The 15,004-nt window shown below is 29.8% G+C and overlaps 7 protein-coding genes and 1 pseudogene across 8 annotated transcripts, besides 3 other annotated features; 4 read left to right on the forward strand and 4 right to left on the reverse strand.

The window, feature by feature from the left end:
* Window positions 1-18: 18 nt before the first annotated feature.
* On the forward strand, window positions 19-507 carry TVAGG3_0456540 (ubiquitin-like family; the record flags this gene model as incomplete). Its single annotated transcript, XM_001311639.1, has 1 exon — window positions 19-507. One exon carries the CDS (start codon window positions 19-21, stop codon window positions 505-507), a length of 489 nt encoding a protein of 162 aa, XP_001311640.1.
* Window positions 508-1,605: 1,098 nt separating this feature from the next.
* Window positions 1,606-2,249: a mobile genetic element.
* Window positions 2,250-2,977: 728 nt separating this feature from the next.
* TVAGG3_0456560 (uncharacterized protein) lies at window positions 2,978-3,712 on the forward strand (the record flags this gene model as incomplete). Its single annotated transcript, XM_051234855.1, has 1 exon — window positions 2,978-3,712. A coding segment is annotated over one exon (735 nt), but the record flags the coding sequence as incomplete, so codon positions are not given.
* Window positions 3,713-6,300: 2,588 nt separating this feature from the next.
* Window positions 6,301-7,602: a mobile genetic element.
* TVAGG3_0456580 lies at window positions 6,381-7,506 on the reverse strand (annotated as a pseudogene). Its single transcript has one exon. A coding segment is annotated over exon 1 (1,126 nt).
* A 277-nt stretch (window positions 7,603-7,879) lies between the features above and the next one.
* Window positions 7,880-8,430, forward strand: TVAGG3_0456590 (uncharacterized protein; the record flags this gene model as incomplete). Its single annotated transcript, XM_051234856.1, has 1 exon — window positions 7,880-8,430. A coding segment is annotated over one exon (551 nt), but the record flags the coding sequence as incomplete, so codon positions are not given.
* A 304-nt stretch (window positions 8,431-8,734) lies between these two features.
* Window positions 8,735-15,004: part of a mobile genetic element that runs on past the window's edge.
* TVAGG3_0456610 (uncharacterized protein) lies at window positions 9,492-9,812 on the forward strand (the record flags this gene model as incomplete). Its single annotated transcript, XM_051234857.1, has 1 exon — window positions 9,492-9,812. The coding sequence occupies one exon, from the start codon at window positions 9,492-9,494 to the stop codon at window positions 9,810-9,812; it is 321 nt and encodes a 106-aa protein (XP_051104587.1).
* On the reverse strand, window positions 10,207-12,105 carry TVAGG3_0456620 (uncharacterized protein; the record flags this gene model as incomplete). Its single annotated transcript, XM_051234858.1, has 1 exon — window positions 10,207-12,105. One exon carries the CDS (start codon window positions 12,103-12,105, stop codon window positions 10,207-10,209), a length of 1,899 nt encoding a protein of 632 aa, XP_051104588.1.
* TVAGG3_0456630 (keratin-associated protein family) lies at window positions 13,193-13,492 on the reverse strand (the record flags this gene model as incomplete). Its single annotated transcript, XM_001292807.1, has 1 exon — window positions 13,193-13,492. A coding segment is annotated over one exon (300 nt), but the record flags the coding sequence as incomplete, so codon positions are not given.
* Window positions 13,830-14,936, reverse strand: TVAGG3_0456640 (uncharacterized protein; the record flags this gene model as incomplete). Its single annotated transcript, XM_051234859.1, has 1 exon — window positions 13,830-14,936. One exon carries the CDS (start codon window positions 14,934-14,936, stop codon window positions 13,830-13,832), a length of 1,107 nt encoding a protein of 368 aa, XP_051104589.1.

The raw sequence follows: 15,004 nt of genomic DNA on the forward strand, positions 1-15,004 counted from the left end.
AAATAAACAATTAAATTTATGTTTGTACAACAGGAACAGTTTTACTCACAAGATCTCGAATCATATGCAACAGATCAGAATATCATGTTACCCCCTCTCTATACTAAACTTCGCGCAAAGCCTCATAGCGAACCAGGAATTGATTTGAGAATAAAATTACCGAACTTAGAGACATTGGTTATGCATACATGCATGACAGACTCAGGCAATGATATAAGAGAATATATAAAAGCAAATAGTGACGTCGATATGGATAAATACCTTCTCGCTTGTCCAACAGGAATGTTACAGGATAGTGATTTAATTAACAGAATCAATCTCAGAGATAAAACCGTTATCGTTCTAATTCCTGCCCCCGAAAAAAAGCCAGCCATTGCTGCAAATTCATCAATGCGAAACTTTCCAGTTAAATTTAACGGACCCAATCCACTTGCGAAGCAACATGTATTCCAACAGTTGCCAAAAGCTAGATCTCGTACAAGATCCCTTATTGGAACGTTTATATAACATTAATAGTGGTTATGCCATGCATAATGTCAATTACTTTATAGATGTTTTGTTTGTTATTACCTTAAACATGTTTCACCATTGAAAATGTTTTCTTTTCTTTTTATAACAATGTCTACACCAAGTTATATTCCTTTAAAATGCACAAAACAATATGGCCACAGCAATTCTTTATATTTTGAGCCAAAGTAATTGAATTAATTACGATAAACTTACAGATAATGGTTATTTCAATGCGTTACCACATGTTGGTAATTTGGAATCACATTTGAAGAAGGTTATATACTTGGCAAATCTATAAACCAACAAAAGCTATAATTTAATTTCAATTAAAAACGTTATATTGTAATTTCAAACAGATACATTGGATATAGCTCGATATACTTAATACAATGCTTTTTAGCTTTATTATGCAATTCAAATAGTTTCCCAAAAAGGAATAAATCTTAGTAGTAGGATATGACGGGTTTAGTGACTTTTTTTGTTACATCTATATATAGACGATGCATTAAAATATATTTATTTATAAATCATTAAAAAAATTAACATTAATTTTAAAATAATTTTTTTTATCTTTTATAAAAGAAGCTATATATAGATGATGTCAGATATTCCGCGATTAATTAAACATTGTTTAAATCCTGAATGGGTTAAACTTCAATTTAAAAATGAAGATTGTGAATTATTAAATGAATATGAAAGCCAAAATAAGCTAATGAGGTATAAATATAATGATAAAGAATATTTAATTTCATGGAATCAATGGAGTCATAATCAAAGACCTCATAAACGAGAAGAAGAAATTGAAAATAATGAAATGGAAATCATTGATGACATTAAAGAGGATGGAATTCCTAAATTTTGTAGAAAAACCTTTAGAACTAAGTTAGGAGCATATAAACGTAGAGTATTAAATCCTGAATACATAAAACATTTATTTAAAAAGGAAGACTGTGAATTATTAAACGTTAATGAATATGAAAATGCTAAATCAAAACTGAGATATAAATATAATGGAAGTGATGAAAGGTGTAAAGATAAAGATAAAGTTTATTCAGTTTCATATAATAACTGGCACACGTTAGGGATAAGAAAACATTTAGGAGATTATGGGAAATGTTCTGAATTCTTTAAATCTAGTATATACGAGAGAGTAAAAGAAATTAGAAATAATTATTTTCATGAATAAAAGATTCACTACCATAATGAAATAAAAAATAAAAAAATTTTTAAAAAATAAACTTTAAAAATTCATGTCTTACGAAAACTTAAAACCTAGTTATGTTTATTATTTTATTTTTTTATTTTGTATGAAATGAGCGTCAAAACTAACAACGTTAAAAAATTAGGATTCACAAACGAGGAAATAAAGGATATATTAGAGGAGGTGGGTTATGAAGTTAATAAATATTATTTAAGAAATTGTCAAAAATTTGCCGAGTTATTAAATGATTTAGATTATGATGGAAAAATGAATAAAGATGATGTTATAAATTTCTTATATCCCACATCTGAAGAAGAAAAACCTAAAGAACCTGATGTTTTCCCTGAATATTATGAAGAACGGATTAAAGATGATGAATACAATGAAATTGAAAGACTGATAAAAATAAGAGATGAAATCGATGAAAAAATTAAGGAATTAAGAGAAGTTGAAAAATATAATGAAAATGAAGTAGAGGGTTTAATGAATATCCCAGCTTCAGAATCAGAAGTACAGAAATCTCATGAAGAAAGATATAAAAATTATGTCTCAGAATCAACACAAAATTTATTAGATGGTGAAATAGACGAAACACTTTCAGAAGAAGGTACTAAATTTATTCGTAAACATAAGTTACAATTTATTGATAATGAAGAATACCCCTGTATCTTATTTTCACCACCTTTAGATTCCGAAAAATTCAAAAAAGCTCTTAAAAACGTGACATATGCAACTAATACGATTAAGAAAGAAGATCATGATATTTACACAAATTATTATTTAAATAAATGCACAGGTGTTGATAAAGTTTTTGATTTATTAGATAAAATATCAAAAGAAACCATTGGAACCTATAAAATTTTGTGTGATTGTGGTTTCATTGAATTATTACCAATAATGTTTCATATGAAAGAACAGCACCGAAGAAAGACGAAGTTGAAAGGTCTATACCATTCGTTATTAAGAACATAAAAGATATGAAAACTTATAAACATTATATTTATTCATTTATTTCAGAAAAAATGGAAGCAACCCATAAAACATCTTCTCATCATTTTATAGCTATTCATACATTCCTTTTCAAAGTTGTGAAATTAAATAAGACAGGAATTAGATTTAATGTATCAGGGTACGCATTCTTGAGTAAATTAAAATGTATTCGTCACGTCGCAGATGATAAAAATTTATGTGTTCTTAATTCATTTTATGGGCTTTAAAAAATAAACTTTATTTTTATTTATTTTTTAATTTTTTATTCTTACATAAATGAACAAAAACGGAACAGCTAAAATGAATGATAATCAAATTAGAGCAGAAGGTAGAAGGTTATTTAAACGCTTCTATAACATTCCTGATGGTGTTAATCCTAAAACTCGTAGAAGCTATTTAAATGAAGCAATAGATGCATATGAAGGGTTTGACATTTCATCAGAAAGTGAGAGATTAGCGAGAATGTTAAATGTTAATATTGATTTCTATTATTGTGATCCTCAACCAGAAGACGTGGACATAAATAATGTAGACTTTCCATTAGTGGAATCAATAATGATAGATCCAGAATTTGAAACAGTAAATATTTTATTAACACAGAGTCCATGTGGAAAACTTCACGCTGACAGAATAACAGACGTTGAAGCACTCACCGGCTATAAAGTTTGTCCATATTGTAAAGAAGAAGTTTATTCTATCCGTGATGATCCAGAAAGGAAAAACCAAAGAAGATTTTTAAAGCATTGTGAGAAATGTAAAGAAAATAATGGGAGATTAATTCAAGACGTTCAATTGCAAAAGACCCAGCAACCATATGCACCACATATTACGAAACAGAAGATATATCAGTGGTTATTAGCTCACAATTTGCAGAAATATTATAAACCGACAAGATATTATATTACTTTTGACTTTGAAACATTAGAGACTAAAGAAGAATTACAACTTTCTGAGTGTGCAACTTTGAACGCTTACTTAAAACCATTCATGGTATCATCAACGGTTAAATTAAATGATAAAACATATACGAGGAATTTTTGCTTAACTTCGAGTGATTCTTTTATTTCTGATTGGATTGAGTTTTTATTTTCAACCTGTTCATTAGTTGTTGAATCAAATATGAGTCAATACAATGAATTATTGAAGTCGCAAACGGCGGGGACTTTGTCCCATACATTAAATGAAAAACAGAAGGAAGCATTTAAAGAACTTCTAGATGAGGAATTCAATAAAGTGAATATCATAGGTTTTAATTCGGGAAAGTTTGATTTAAATTTAATTCTTCGTGATTTAAACACTGCAAAATGGAAAATAAAATCAATGCTGGGTCTTCTCTCAATTTAAGCAAGTCATTGTAAAGAAAACAAACGCTCATATGAATTGAGATTTATTGACATCAGAAATTATATAGCGGGTGGGACATTAGACCAATTCACTCAAGATTTCGAAACAATAAATCACGTTGTTAAATCCTTTTTCCCTTATCAATTTATCACATGGGAAAATTACGAAGAAGAATTATATAAAGTGGAAACCATTCACGAAAGATTCATTTTATTCAGCATTAACTCAAGAAACTATATCAGATAGTGATTATCAAATATATCTCAATGATGCTAAAAATTTAAGAATAGATTAGAATATTTTATTCATTATTGCAATAAAGATGTTGAAAATTATGATTGACCCAATTGATAAAATTATTGAAGAAACATTTGTTTATAAAATTGACATGCTTCATAATCTTTCTTTATCATCGAATGCTTCAATGATTCGTTACGCTTTAGCATATAAAGACTTTAATCCTAATGAAAAATATCCTGAGGAAGAGATAGAATCAAGTTTTGAATTAACGAAAAAGTATTGGAAATATAAAATTGAATCATATAAGAAACAAGATGAAAAAGCAGAAAGAGATACTAAAAATAATGTTTCAATGGATGATTTTCAATACTATCACGATTTAATCCTTTCATCTAAATGCAAAATGTGGTAAAGCGTTTACATATGCAAATAAACCAACATTAGATAGAATCGATAATGAAAAACCACATACCAAAAGAAAATTGTCAGTTAATGTGTTGTTATTGCAATGTCGTAAAATCAAATAAAGATGAAGATGTTCAACGTTTAAGAATCAATTTAAGAAATTATGCATTAAAAAATAATTTACCAATGACTTTAGATTCAGTTGAAGCTTATCACATTCTCCGTAATGGAATTACTGTTGGTCTATCAAATGTTCAACATAGAGTAAATCTTAAAGGAATCACGCACATTAATAAACTTTCATATAGTCCAGAAACTAAAACTGTATCAAATGAGGACACTTCCAACATCATGACTCATTTCGTTGGTGTTGATTTTAATTCATTATATCCTTCATCATTTTCATCTAATCCTCATATTTCATTCAATATACTGACCATAAAATGTATATGCCGGGAAGATTGAATGGTGTTATCATTTGTGATACAGCAACAAAGAAAGCAAAAGCACTGGGAATAATTAAGAAGAAAAATACTTTATTCGTGGCTGAAGTAAAGGGTCACATTGATGAAAAATACATTAATGATTACATAAACTTTTTACCGATAATAGAAACTTAGATATTATCACAGATGAAAAACAATAGGCAGTTTTATGTATATTACATGAAATCAAACAATCTACCAGTTGACCAGAAAAGAGGAAATTAACTCAGTTAGCATCAACACACAACCAATATCAACCATTTTCTTCTTATTATCTTTGGTATCTAATAGACAGATTTCATTTTATCATCGATGATATTCAATCAATTTTTAACATTTACGAAAAACACTTGTTTTTAATGAATTTGCGAACGAATTTATGAACGAAAGACAAAAGGCTGAATTAGAAGGAAATAAAGGAAAAAGTTTATTTTGCAAGATTTCGCTTAATGGATCATATGGTTACGATGCAATGAATACACAAAATTACGCAAAGACTAAATAATGAATGCACAGAAGGCACGCGTTGCATGTATGTCAAATAAGTTTAAAAACATAGAGAAATAGGTGAGGATACATATCAAGTGATGCTTAAAGATAGATTTTATAGATGTGATACATGTTTACAAGAGGCATTCTTCACTTTAGATAACGCAAAATACTGGTATTTAGTTTTCATTTATGATTTTATGTATAAATGCATGAATGTTAATCGTTTTCATTTCATTGAAGGTGATACTGATTCATCTTATTGGGCAATCGCTGGCGACCCAAATCTTCCTAACACTCAAGCATTTCAAGCAATTATTACCGATAAACAATTTTATGATAAAAACATTTTCAAATTCGCACCATTTGATTTCTTCTGTTTTGATGAGAAATTTAAACCTAAATTAAAGAATAAAGCTGAAGAAAAAGCACATGAGAAAAAATTATTGGGTTTAGCAATTGAGAAACAAGGTGATAACATGGTTGCTTTATGCCCTAAGTGTTATACATCATTCAACGGTTCAATTGATGGAAGTGATTTTAAAAAGATTGCACAAAAAATGAAAGGTGTTAGTTTACGACAAAATAAACAATTAACACCTAAAAATTATTTGGATATAATAAATGATAAAGTTATAGGGTGTCCAAAGGTGTGTTTAGCACAAACCTGAATACTGCGAATAGAAATAAACAAGTTACATATATATAAAGTTTATTTAAATATAATCACCATTGGATTCAATCACGCGTTCGCAGCGATCGATCCAGGCTTGAAAGACACGCTTTAAATCATCATGAGAAAATTGCTCAAATTGCTCTCTTACAAAATTTTCAAGATCATCTGGACTCGCGAATTCGCGTCCTTCAGCTCTCTTTTTTAGCGTGCCGAATAAATAAAAGTCAGAGGGTGCAATATCAGGTGAATAAATTGGGTTTGGAACAACTTTGACATTGTTTTCCAACAAGTAATTCATTACCTTATGACTTTTGTGAACTCTTGAATTATCAAAATGAATTGCAAACTTTTGTTTTTGTTGTTTGGATTTCTCAAACTCATCAGAATTGATAATTTGAGTAAGAACATTGTCAATTAGATACTGAGCATTCATCGTATTAGGTTTTTGAAGAATATCAATTGCGATGATGCCATTCACGCCCCAAAAAACCGACAACATCATCATTGGTGTGTCAATTTTTTTCTTCGGGAATGTTTGCGGATTTTCATCCTTCGGGATCCACATGATTTTGGCTTCTGTTGCATATTGAAACCAAGACTCGTCCCCTGTTACTAAAAAGCGAAACTTCTTGGATTGATACGCACCCAATATAGAGAGGAGCTCTTTCGAAGATTGGACTCTAGATTTTTTTTGAACTGAATTAAGGTTGTGCGGAACCCAACGTGTATACGCTAGTTTGTAGTTCAAATAATTGTGCAGATAATAACTGACTGTTGTACTTGGTATCTTTGTCATCTCCTCTATCCTTCTGAGTGATGCTCTTGGGTCTTCATCTAGCGCTTGAAGAATTGCTTTGATTTTTCTTTGATCCGGCGATTTTTTGTCAATTTTTATGATGGGCGCCTTTTTGTTCATGAAGTGATACATCCTAACATGATACGTTACAGTGGAATAGCTAGGAGCATCCATACCGAAGCATTTTACCAATGTCTCGTAGATTTTTTACAGTCTTTGCATTTTTTTGCAAGAGCGAGGATGTTTTCTTTATGATTCATTAAAAAAATGAAAAAATCCCGCCAAAATTTCCCGCGAAACCGCCTCTTGTCTCAAAATTCATTTTATATCCCGGCATGGCGCCAAACTACAACATACTCATCATATACATATATTCATATTTTTTATTATATATTTATAATCAGCATATATCTCCTTTAATAGTCTCATATAGAGCGCTGTGCTAAACGCACCTTTGGACACCCTATATTTTCGATGGTCAGAATATTAATTTACAACTTAAAAACGGGTCAATGACTCGCTTAAGGCTGTATGTTGTGAAAATGGATGTTGTATGCCATTTATTTAATACAATTTAAAAACGTAGGGGTTGAGTCATGAATTTAAAATTTTATTTTTAATAAAATGCCACAGAAGAGACAAAAGGAACCGTTAATGATGCGATTCAATATGTAAATAATGGTTTTGATACTATGATTCAAAGAGGTGGGCACCCTTAAAACATTTATTTTATTTTTATATAAATGGATAACGCAGATTTAGAAAATTTAATTGATGATTTAGTACTTTATCAAAATTTTCTTAATTATTATGAATTAAAATCATATCTCCAAAAACATAATAACAATATAACGGGTGATGATATGGATTATTATTATCCGTATTATAAAAATGAAATTTTGAAATATCATGATAAAGTAATTTCTAAAATTAAAGACAAAATTAAAAATAATGAATATACAAAGGGAAAAACTAAATCACAACTTAAACAATTGAAAGATTTCAAAAATAAAGTATTAACAGAAGAAGATATTGATGAATTATATAAATTATATAATCCTGAGCCGCAAAAGCCAAAGGAACAAAAGCCAAAGAAGAAAAAGCCGAAAACAACACCAAAAGAGAAAGTAGCAAATGTTCAACAGCTAAAGGTGCAAAACGCCCAGGTCCTTCAGACCATAAATGATGCACAAGCTTTAATTTATGATTCATTAGTTAAACCATATTCAGCCCGACTTTTAAATGAAGATCAACTTTTGGAATTCATCCTTCAACATAAACTCGAAGCGGGAAAGTATATCAAACCTTTATATACAGCATATTTAAAACAAATGAATAGAATACATCCAGAATTAATGAAAGGAAAATCAACAACAAAAACTTCATCATCCAAAATCAAAGCAGATAAAATTAAATCACTTGCAATACCAAAACCTCCAACAGTAGTACCTCCTCCTCCTTCAGTTAATCCTTCATCATTCACTTTATTATATCCATTTCAAACATTAAAGAAGCAAAAAGATTTTAAAAAGGATTTCAAAATATTAAATAAACCAACTGACCCAAAAATTCAACCGTTAAAGGAAAAATTTAGTCGCCCTTCATTTGCACCATATCCATATTCATACGAAATCAATCATTTAGAATCTTCAAAAGGAAACGTTACTTATTTATTTGCCATTAACATTAACACTAGATATTTATATTGCATTCCAGTGAAAGGGAAAACAGAACAGGAAACAAGAAGAGCTATTCAATACTTACTAGATCATGAAAGAGTAGATAATATAAGGGGTGATGGTGATAAAGGATTTCAGGCAGCTATGGCTCATTATTTCCCACAAATTAATTTTTACTTCTCATCTTCTCCATATACGTTTCATAATAAAATAGTTGATGCGGTAATGAGAACTCTTAGAGATGCGTTAGGAGTTAACGGTCAGATATACTGGGATGGAAATCATGACTCCATCATACAGCAGTTAGTATATTATTACAATAATACATGGCATAGAACTATAAACATGAAACCAGTGGAAATGAAAAATGATATTTCAAAAGAATGGGAATATATTAGAAAGCAAATGGAAAGGTTAAATGATGTTAAACGTGAACAAATTAATTCGGGGCTCATGAATTTTAAACAAGGGGATAAAGTTTTGATTCAACTTGATTATGGAAAAACTAATAAATCAATGCCAAAAAGAAGACGAAGATTTGACACAATAGCTGAATTTGTTAGATATATTAACGGCAATGCATTAGTTGAAGTTGACAATAAATTAATAGAAATTCCGATTTATTTTATTACTCCATTATATTTAAATAATATTTAATTTTTTTATTTCGTAAGAAATGAGTGACAACAAAGCAGCCAAGAGTCCTGATTCAATTAAGATTCAGAGTCCAGACAATGAATATAAAAAGAAACTAAACAGAATTAAATCAAAAATATGCTATTACAAAAAGAAGCCGCAATGCGGTGGGGCTGATGCCCATAAAACTAAAGTAATTGAAAACGATAAAGAGAGGAAAGAAATAATCGAAAAATTAGAAACTTACCGTTCAATCCTTAAACTGAGTGAAGCAAAAATAAAAGAATTTAATAGAATAAATAAATTGATTGGAAGAGATGAATTTAATAAAGATGAATTTTTAAACTCAATCCAAATTTAATTTTTATTCCTCTTCGACAACGTCTCGAATAACTGATGGTGTCACCACGTCACCATGTGTCACCTGGTTAATTAACTTCTCTTAAAATTACTAACAGCATGACATTTTGACAACAGGTACGAAAGGAGGAAGGCATTTATGAATTATTTTTGAAGAACTGATGGTGTCACCACGTCACCATGTGTCACCTGGTTAATTAACTTCTCTTAAAATTACTAACAGCATGACATTTTGACAACAGGTACGAAAGGAGGAAGGCATTTATGAATTATTTTTGAAGAACTGATGGTGTCACCACGTGTCACCTGGTTAATTAACTTCTCTTAAAATTACTGACAACATGACATTTTGACATCACAGCAGGATTAATGCAAAAATAAATTCAAATCATACTTTATAAAGCTTCATTATCGTTTGGTTCAACCTGTTTATATAATCCTTTCATTTCTTCTTTCAAAACATAACACCATATTTGTTTACCATCTATTCTTCTCTGTTTCCTATCACATTTATCCTTAATGCTCATTTGGAAATTCTTGTCTTTCATGTCTGATGGTTTGCAGAATAGAGCATTTTTACACGTCATACCTGCACACAATTCATCATAATGTGTATTTATCCATTCATCTAAAGGATTTGTTGATAATTCAATTAAATCTTGTTTGGCTTCAGTCATCGGTATGATTCGTACATTAAATGATGAAAGGTCATATTGCATAAAATATGTTAGTAAATTATCATAAAATTCCTTAGTGCATGAATCCATTAAATTCTTGAAGTAATCAAATTGACCCTTGAATTTACCATTAACTCTTAAAACTACGTATCTTCTGTCTCCAACTTCAATTTTGACAGGGTAAACGTTATTAGTTACCAAAATGAAATTGGCAACATTCTGAGCAGTTCTTCTGGGTTGATTCTTTTCATTAATTCTAATTTGATTATCCGTAATAATTGATTTCAAAGCGTTGAAGTTTGCGAGTCTATCTTCACCAACATTCTTGAGTTCATTAAGTACAAGAAACATTTTATTCTCAACTACTGAATTGAAATTACCCGTTAGCTCACTTATTTCAGTAATGTTTTTACATGAATAACCGGCGAGAAGTTCAGAAATAATGTCTGTAAATCTGTTTTTACCTGTTCCCTGAAGTCCTTTCAAAATAATTGCTGTTTCATTCTTGATTCCTGGATGTTGAATCATTGATGAAATCCAGCCGAGAAGGTATTTATACACTTCATCGTTATTATCACAAATGGCTTCTTTAATGAAATTCATAAACATCTCAATTTTTGAGTAATCTGGTTTTTCGAGAATGTTGTATTTATAACCTTGAAACGTTGAGAAAACATCTGGAGAATCAGATTTAAAGCAAACACCCTTAACGGTTAATGTGGATAATTGATTTAGTAGTACATCCCATGCTGTTATTGTTTTACCTTCTTCTTTAAATAATTTAATCATTTTAAGTGACTCTTTCATGTTTGATTGAAGAACGAATGATATTTGATTCATTTTGTCGTGGATATTATAGTCCTTTTGAATGAAATATTTATTTCCACAATCTGCAAAACGGATTACACGTGATAAATCCTCTATTACTTCAGAACTGTTTTTATACTGATGATTTTCAGCCTTGCGTCTAATATCTGTTATCAAGAATGAATCATCAAGTTTTATATCAAATGTTATTTTTGGCTTACATAATAAAGGCAAAACGTATTCATCATAATATTCCTTTTGATACAGTTTTAGAATCTTCATTAAAACAAATGGAGAAGTCATTAAATGTGCATATCTACTACGTGCTTTTTCAAAATTACTTTTTGCATTTTCAGTTAAGCTGCAGAAGTTATAAACGTTATCGTATGCTTCATTAATCAAATGATCCGGTAACGAATTAATTGCTTGAAACAGTGTGAATAATGTAACTTCTTTTTCTAAATTCATGTTTCCACCGTCATTATGTACTTCAAAATCACTGATGCCATCAACTATGCTCTGGGCAAGTTTATCGTCAATGTTTACATCTTTGTTTTCATTCATGATAGTCTTTATTTCTTCGTTCTTCTGTTCAACTCTTACCTTAATATTCAAATCATTTAATATATCATTCACTGTTCTAGTTAATGTTGAATCATAACTTCCACGAATGAATGAGTATGTTTTTATTGGTTCTGTTGCATTCTTGCGAACTCTTGAATCAGCCATAACTACTAAAGAACGCTTTGAATCATCCATTGAAGTCATGATATCGATATCATAATCATTGCAGGAATAACATTTAATCATTCTGTTCGAAACTGCATAGAAGAAATTAGTGTTACAATAAATGTGAAGACCTCCTGAAGCGGTTTTAACAATAACATCTTTATCCGAAAGTTTTGATAAAATATCTTTTCTAACTGTTTCTTTAAGTTCATCATTGTACGATTTATTGATATCAACATCTATAATCGTTAAATTTGAAATTTTATTTACTAATAAAGCCATACCAGTTTTCCTTCCTCTTCCTCCATCGTGTTTGAGGTAGTTATGTAAATCAATCTTGTTTTCACCAATTCTTTCGTTGAGGGTTTTAGTTTCTGCCGTAACTAATTCCTCAGCTAATGAATCAATAACTTTTTCATCAGAAACGATATAGTTGCTGTTGTTTGTTGCTGTCATTTATATAGGAATAAAAAATAAAAATAATTTTAAAACTAACTTTATTTTTGGACTGCATCAAATTTCCAGGACTGTTGTCAAAATGTCATGCTGTCATCATTTTTTAAAGAAGTTAATTAACCTGGTGACATGGTGACGTGGTGACACCTTCATAATTAATGAAAACATTAACGTAAACATAAACGATAAAATTTATTTCCAGGACTGTTGTCAAAATGTCATGTTGTCACACTTTTTAAAAGAAGTTAATTAACCTGATGACACATGGTGACGTGGTGACACCATCAGTTATTCAAAAATAATTAATTATTGAATAACCTAAAAACCATTAACGATAAAATATATTTCTACAGTTCATCCATTACTTCATTACCTAATTAATTACAGACATAAAATATATTTAGTTCATAAAAATTTTTTGATTAATTTTGGCTTATTTTTATTCTTCCAGTAATCCTTTTCGAGTTCCGATAAATGTGTGGGGTTCGATTCTCTCAAATTTCTAGAAGGAATTTTATCATCCACACATCCTTCATAAATGACAGTGTATTCATCTTTAACCTGATGAACTATATTTTCATCATAAAATCTCTTAATTTCTGTTCTATCATTAAATCCCGCATTCTTTGCAGCTTCATAGAATTTTTTAAATGACCTCCACGGTGATGATTCGAATACTTCTTTTAAACTCATTTATGTAAAAATAAAGATTTTATTCAAGACGGTACCATGCAAATACAGTCATAAATGGTGGCATGTAATCTTCACCCGAGCCTGTTGGATTTGTTGTGAAAGTGTGTGAATGATTTCCTCCTGGTTCAGTTGGTCGAAAAGTCTTTTTTGTTGAATCGTTATAAACTGGAGATAAAACATCATGACCGGCTTCATAGTCTGAGTTGTATAATGGGTGGTCTCTTAATGAGTGTATATGGTCGCCAGAAAAGTTTGTAGTTCCTGTATGCTTATGCGGCGGAAGGTTTGCTTCTTTAATTTTCTTTGAACCACCTGTTTGCTTTGAAGAGTTAGCACAATAGAGGAAACGATTGGTTATTTGTTGCCATGTACCGAAACCGAATACATCAGCTGGATTTGTTGAATTCATTGATGTATATATTGAACCAATGGGGTAAATCATCTCAAGAATTGTATTTAATCCATTATGAATATTGAATTTATTATATAATATTGAAACTGGGTGAGTATTTAAAACTGGTCTTGTTATCAATATTAACGTATTATTTTTGAAAATTGCTTTTCTAACATCTTGGAATTTTGTGATTTCAGACCAGTTTCTTCCATCATTACTGATATTTACTAAATCACCACATCCTAAAGCGATGAAATACCCATCAATATAAAACAAATTGCAATCTATAATTTCGAGTAAATTTTGGAGTGAATGAATAAACCAATTCCCAACTTGGTGTTTTCTCTGGATCCTGTGAAAAATCCTGTGATAAATAAATATGTCTGTTATAACTTACAAGATATGAATAGACCATACCACCTGAAACAAGAACACAAACATTTGAAGCATAACATAAAGCTTCAATGTCTCCATCAGCTTGAAAAATTTGTTCAAAACGACCAAATGGTATTGAAGATGATCTATAAATTTTATCATTTTGTAGGATAAAATACATGTTGTTAATGTAATACCACTTACTTGTATAATCGATTTCCAAATCTGATGACATCATACTAAACATATAATAATTTATCCCATCCTCACTAATGAAAATTTGATTGACTTCATAAATTAGTACCCATTTATTATTAACGCATCTAATAGGATTATTTGGATATTTAAATTTAGCATCTTGATTTAAATTACATTTGAACCATTGGATACAATCGAATGAATAACAAGGGCAAAAATCATCTCCAACCGTTATCATTCCCATAAATTTACCATTATTATATTCAACATATAAAATTCTTGGCTTTCGTGTATCAGGATTCAAAACAGATGGAGTAAATGATTCATAGTTTTTAAAATCATTTGTTTTAAAATAATAAAGCACTCCAGCTGTATAAAATAAATACGTGGTCACTCCATCGAAACATATCCATTCAAAAGAATCTATATCAAAGGTTTTATCTGATGATTTCATAAAATTTAAAAATGGTGGAGTAAAATAGACCTCTGATTGTTTTATTTCTTCATTAACAAATGATATATCAGCTTTCTTTGCTAACTCAGTATTAATGAATGAAATAACTTTTTCCTTATCTGCTTTCTTCTCTAACTCATTGTTAACATATGTTTTATTTGCTTTCTTCATTAACTCATCGTTAACATAAGTTTTATCTGCTTTAAGGTCTAAACATCCTGAAACCCATTCTGTATCAGCTTTAACTTTAAAAGTCTCCAATGTCCATTCATGATACCATTCAACCTTTTCTTTAATTTCATTATCTTTTTCATCAACATAAACCAAATTTGCTTTCTTCATTAACTCACTATCCACATATTCCTTATCCACCTTCTTCATTATGTCATTTAGGAAACCTTCTATGAATT

This window comes from Trichomonas vaginalis, chromosome V (assembly GCF_026262505.1).
Source record: "Trichomonas vaginalis G3 chromosome V, whole genome shotgun sequence".
NCBI lineage: Eukaryota > Parabasalia > Trichomonadida > Trichomonadidae > Trichomonas > Trichomonas vaginalis.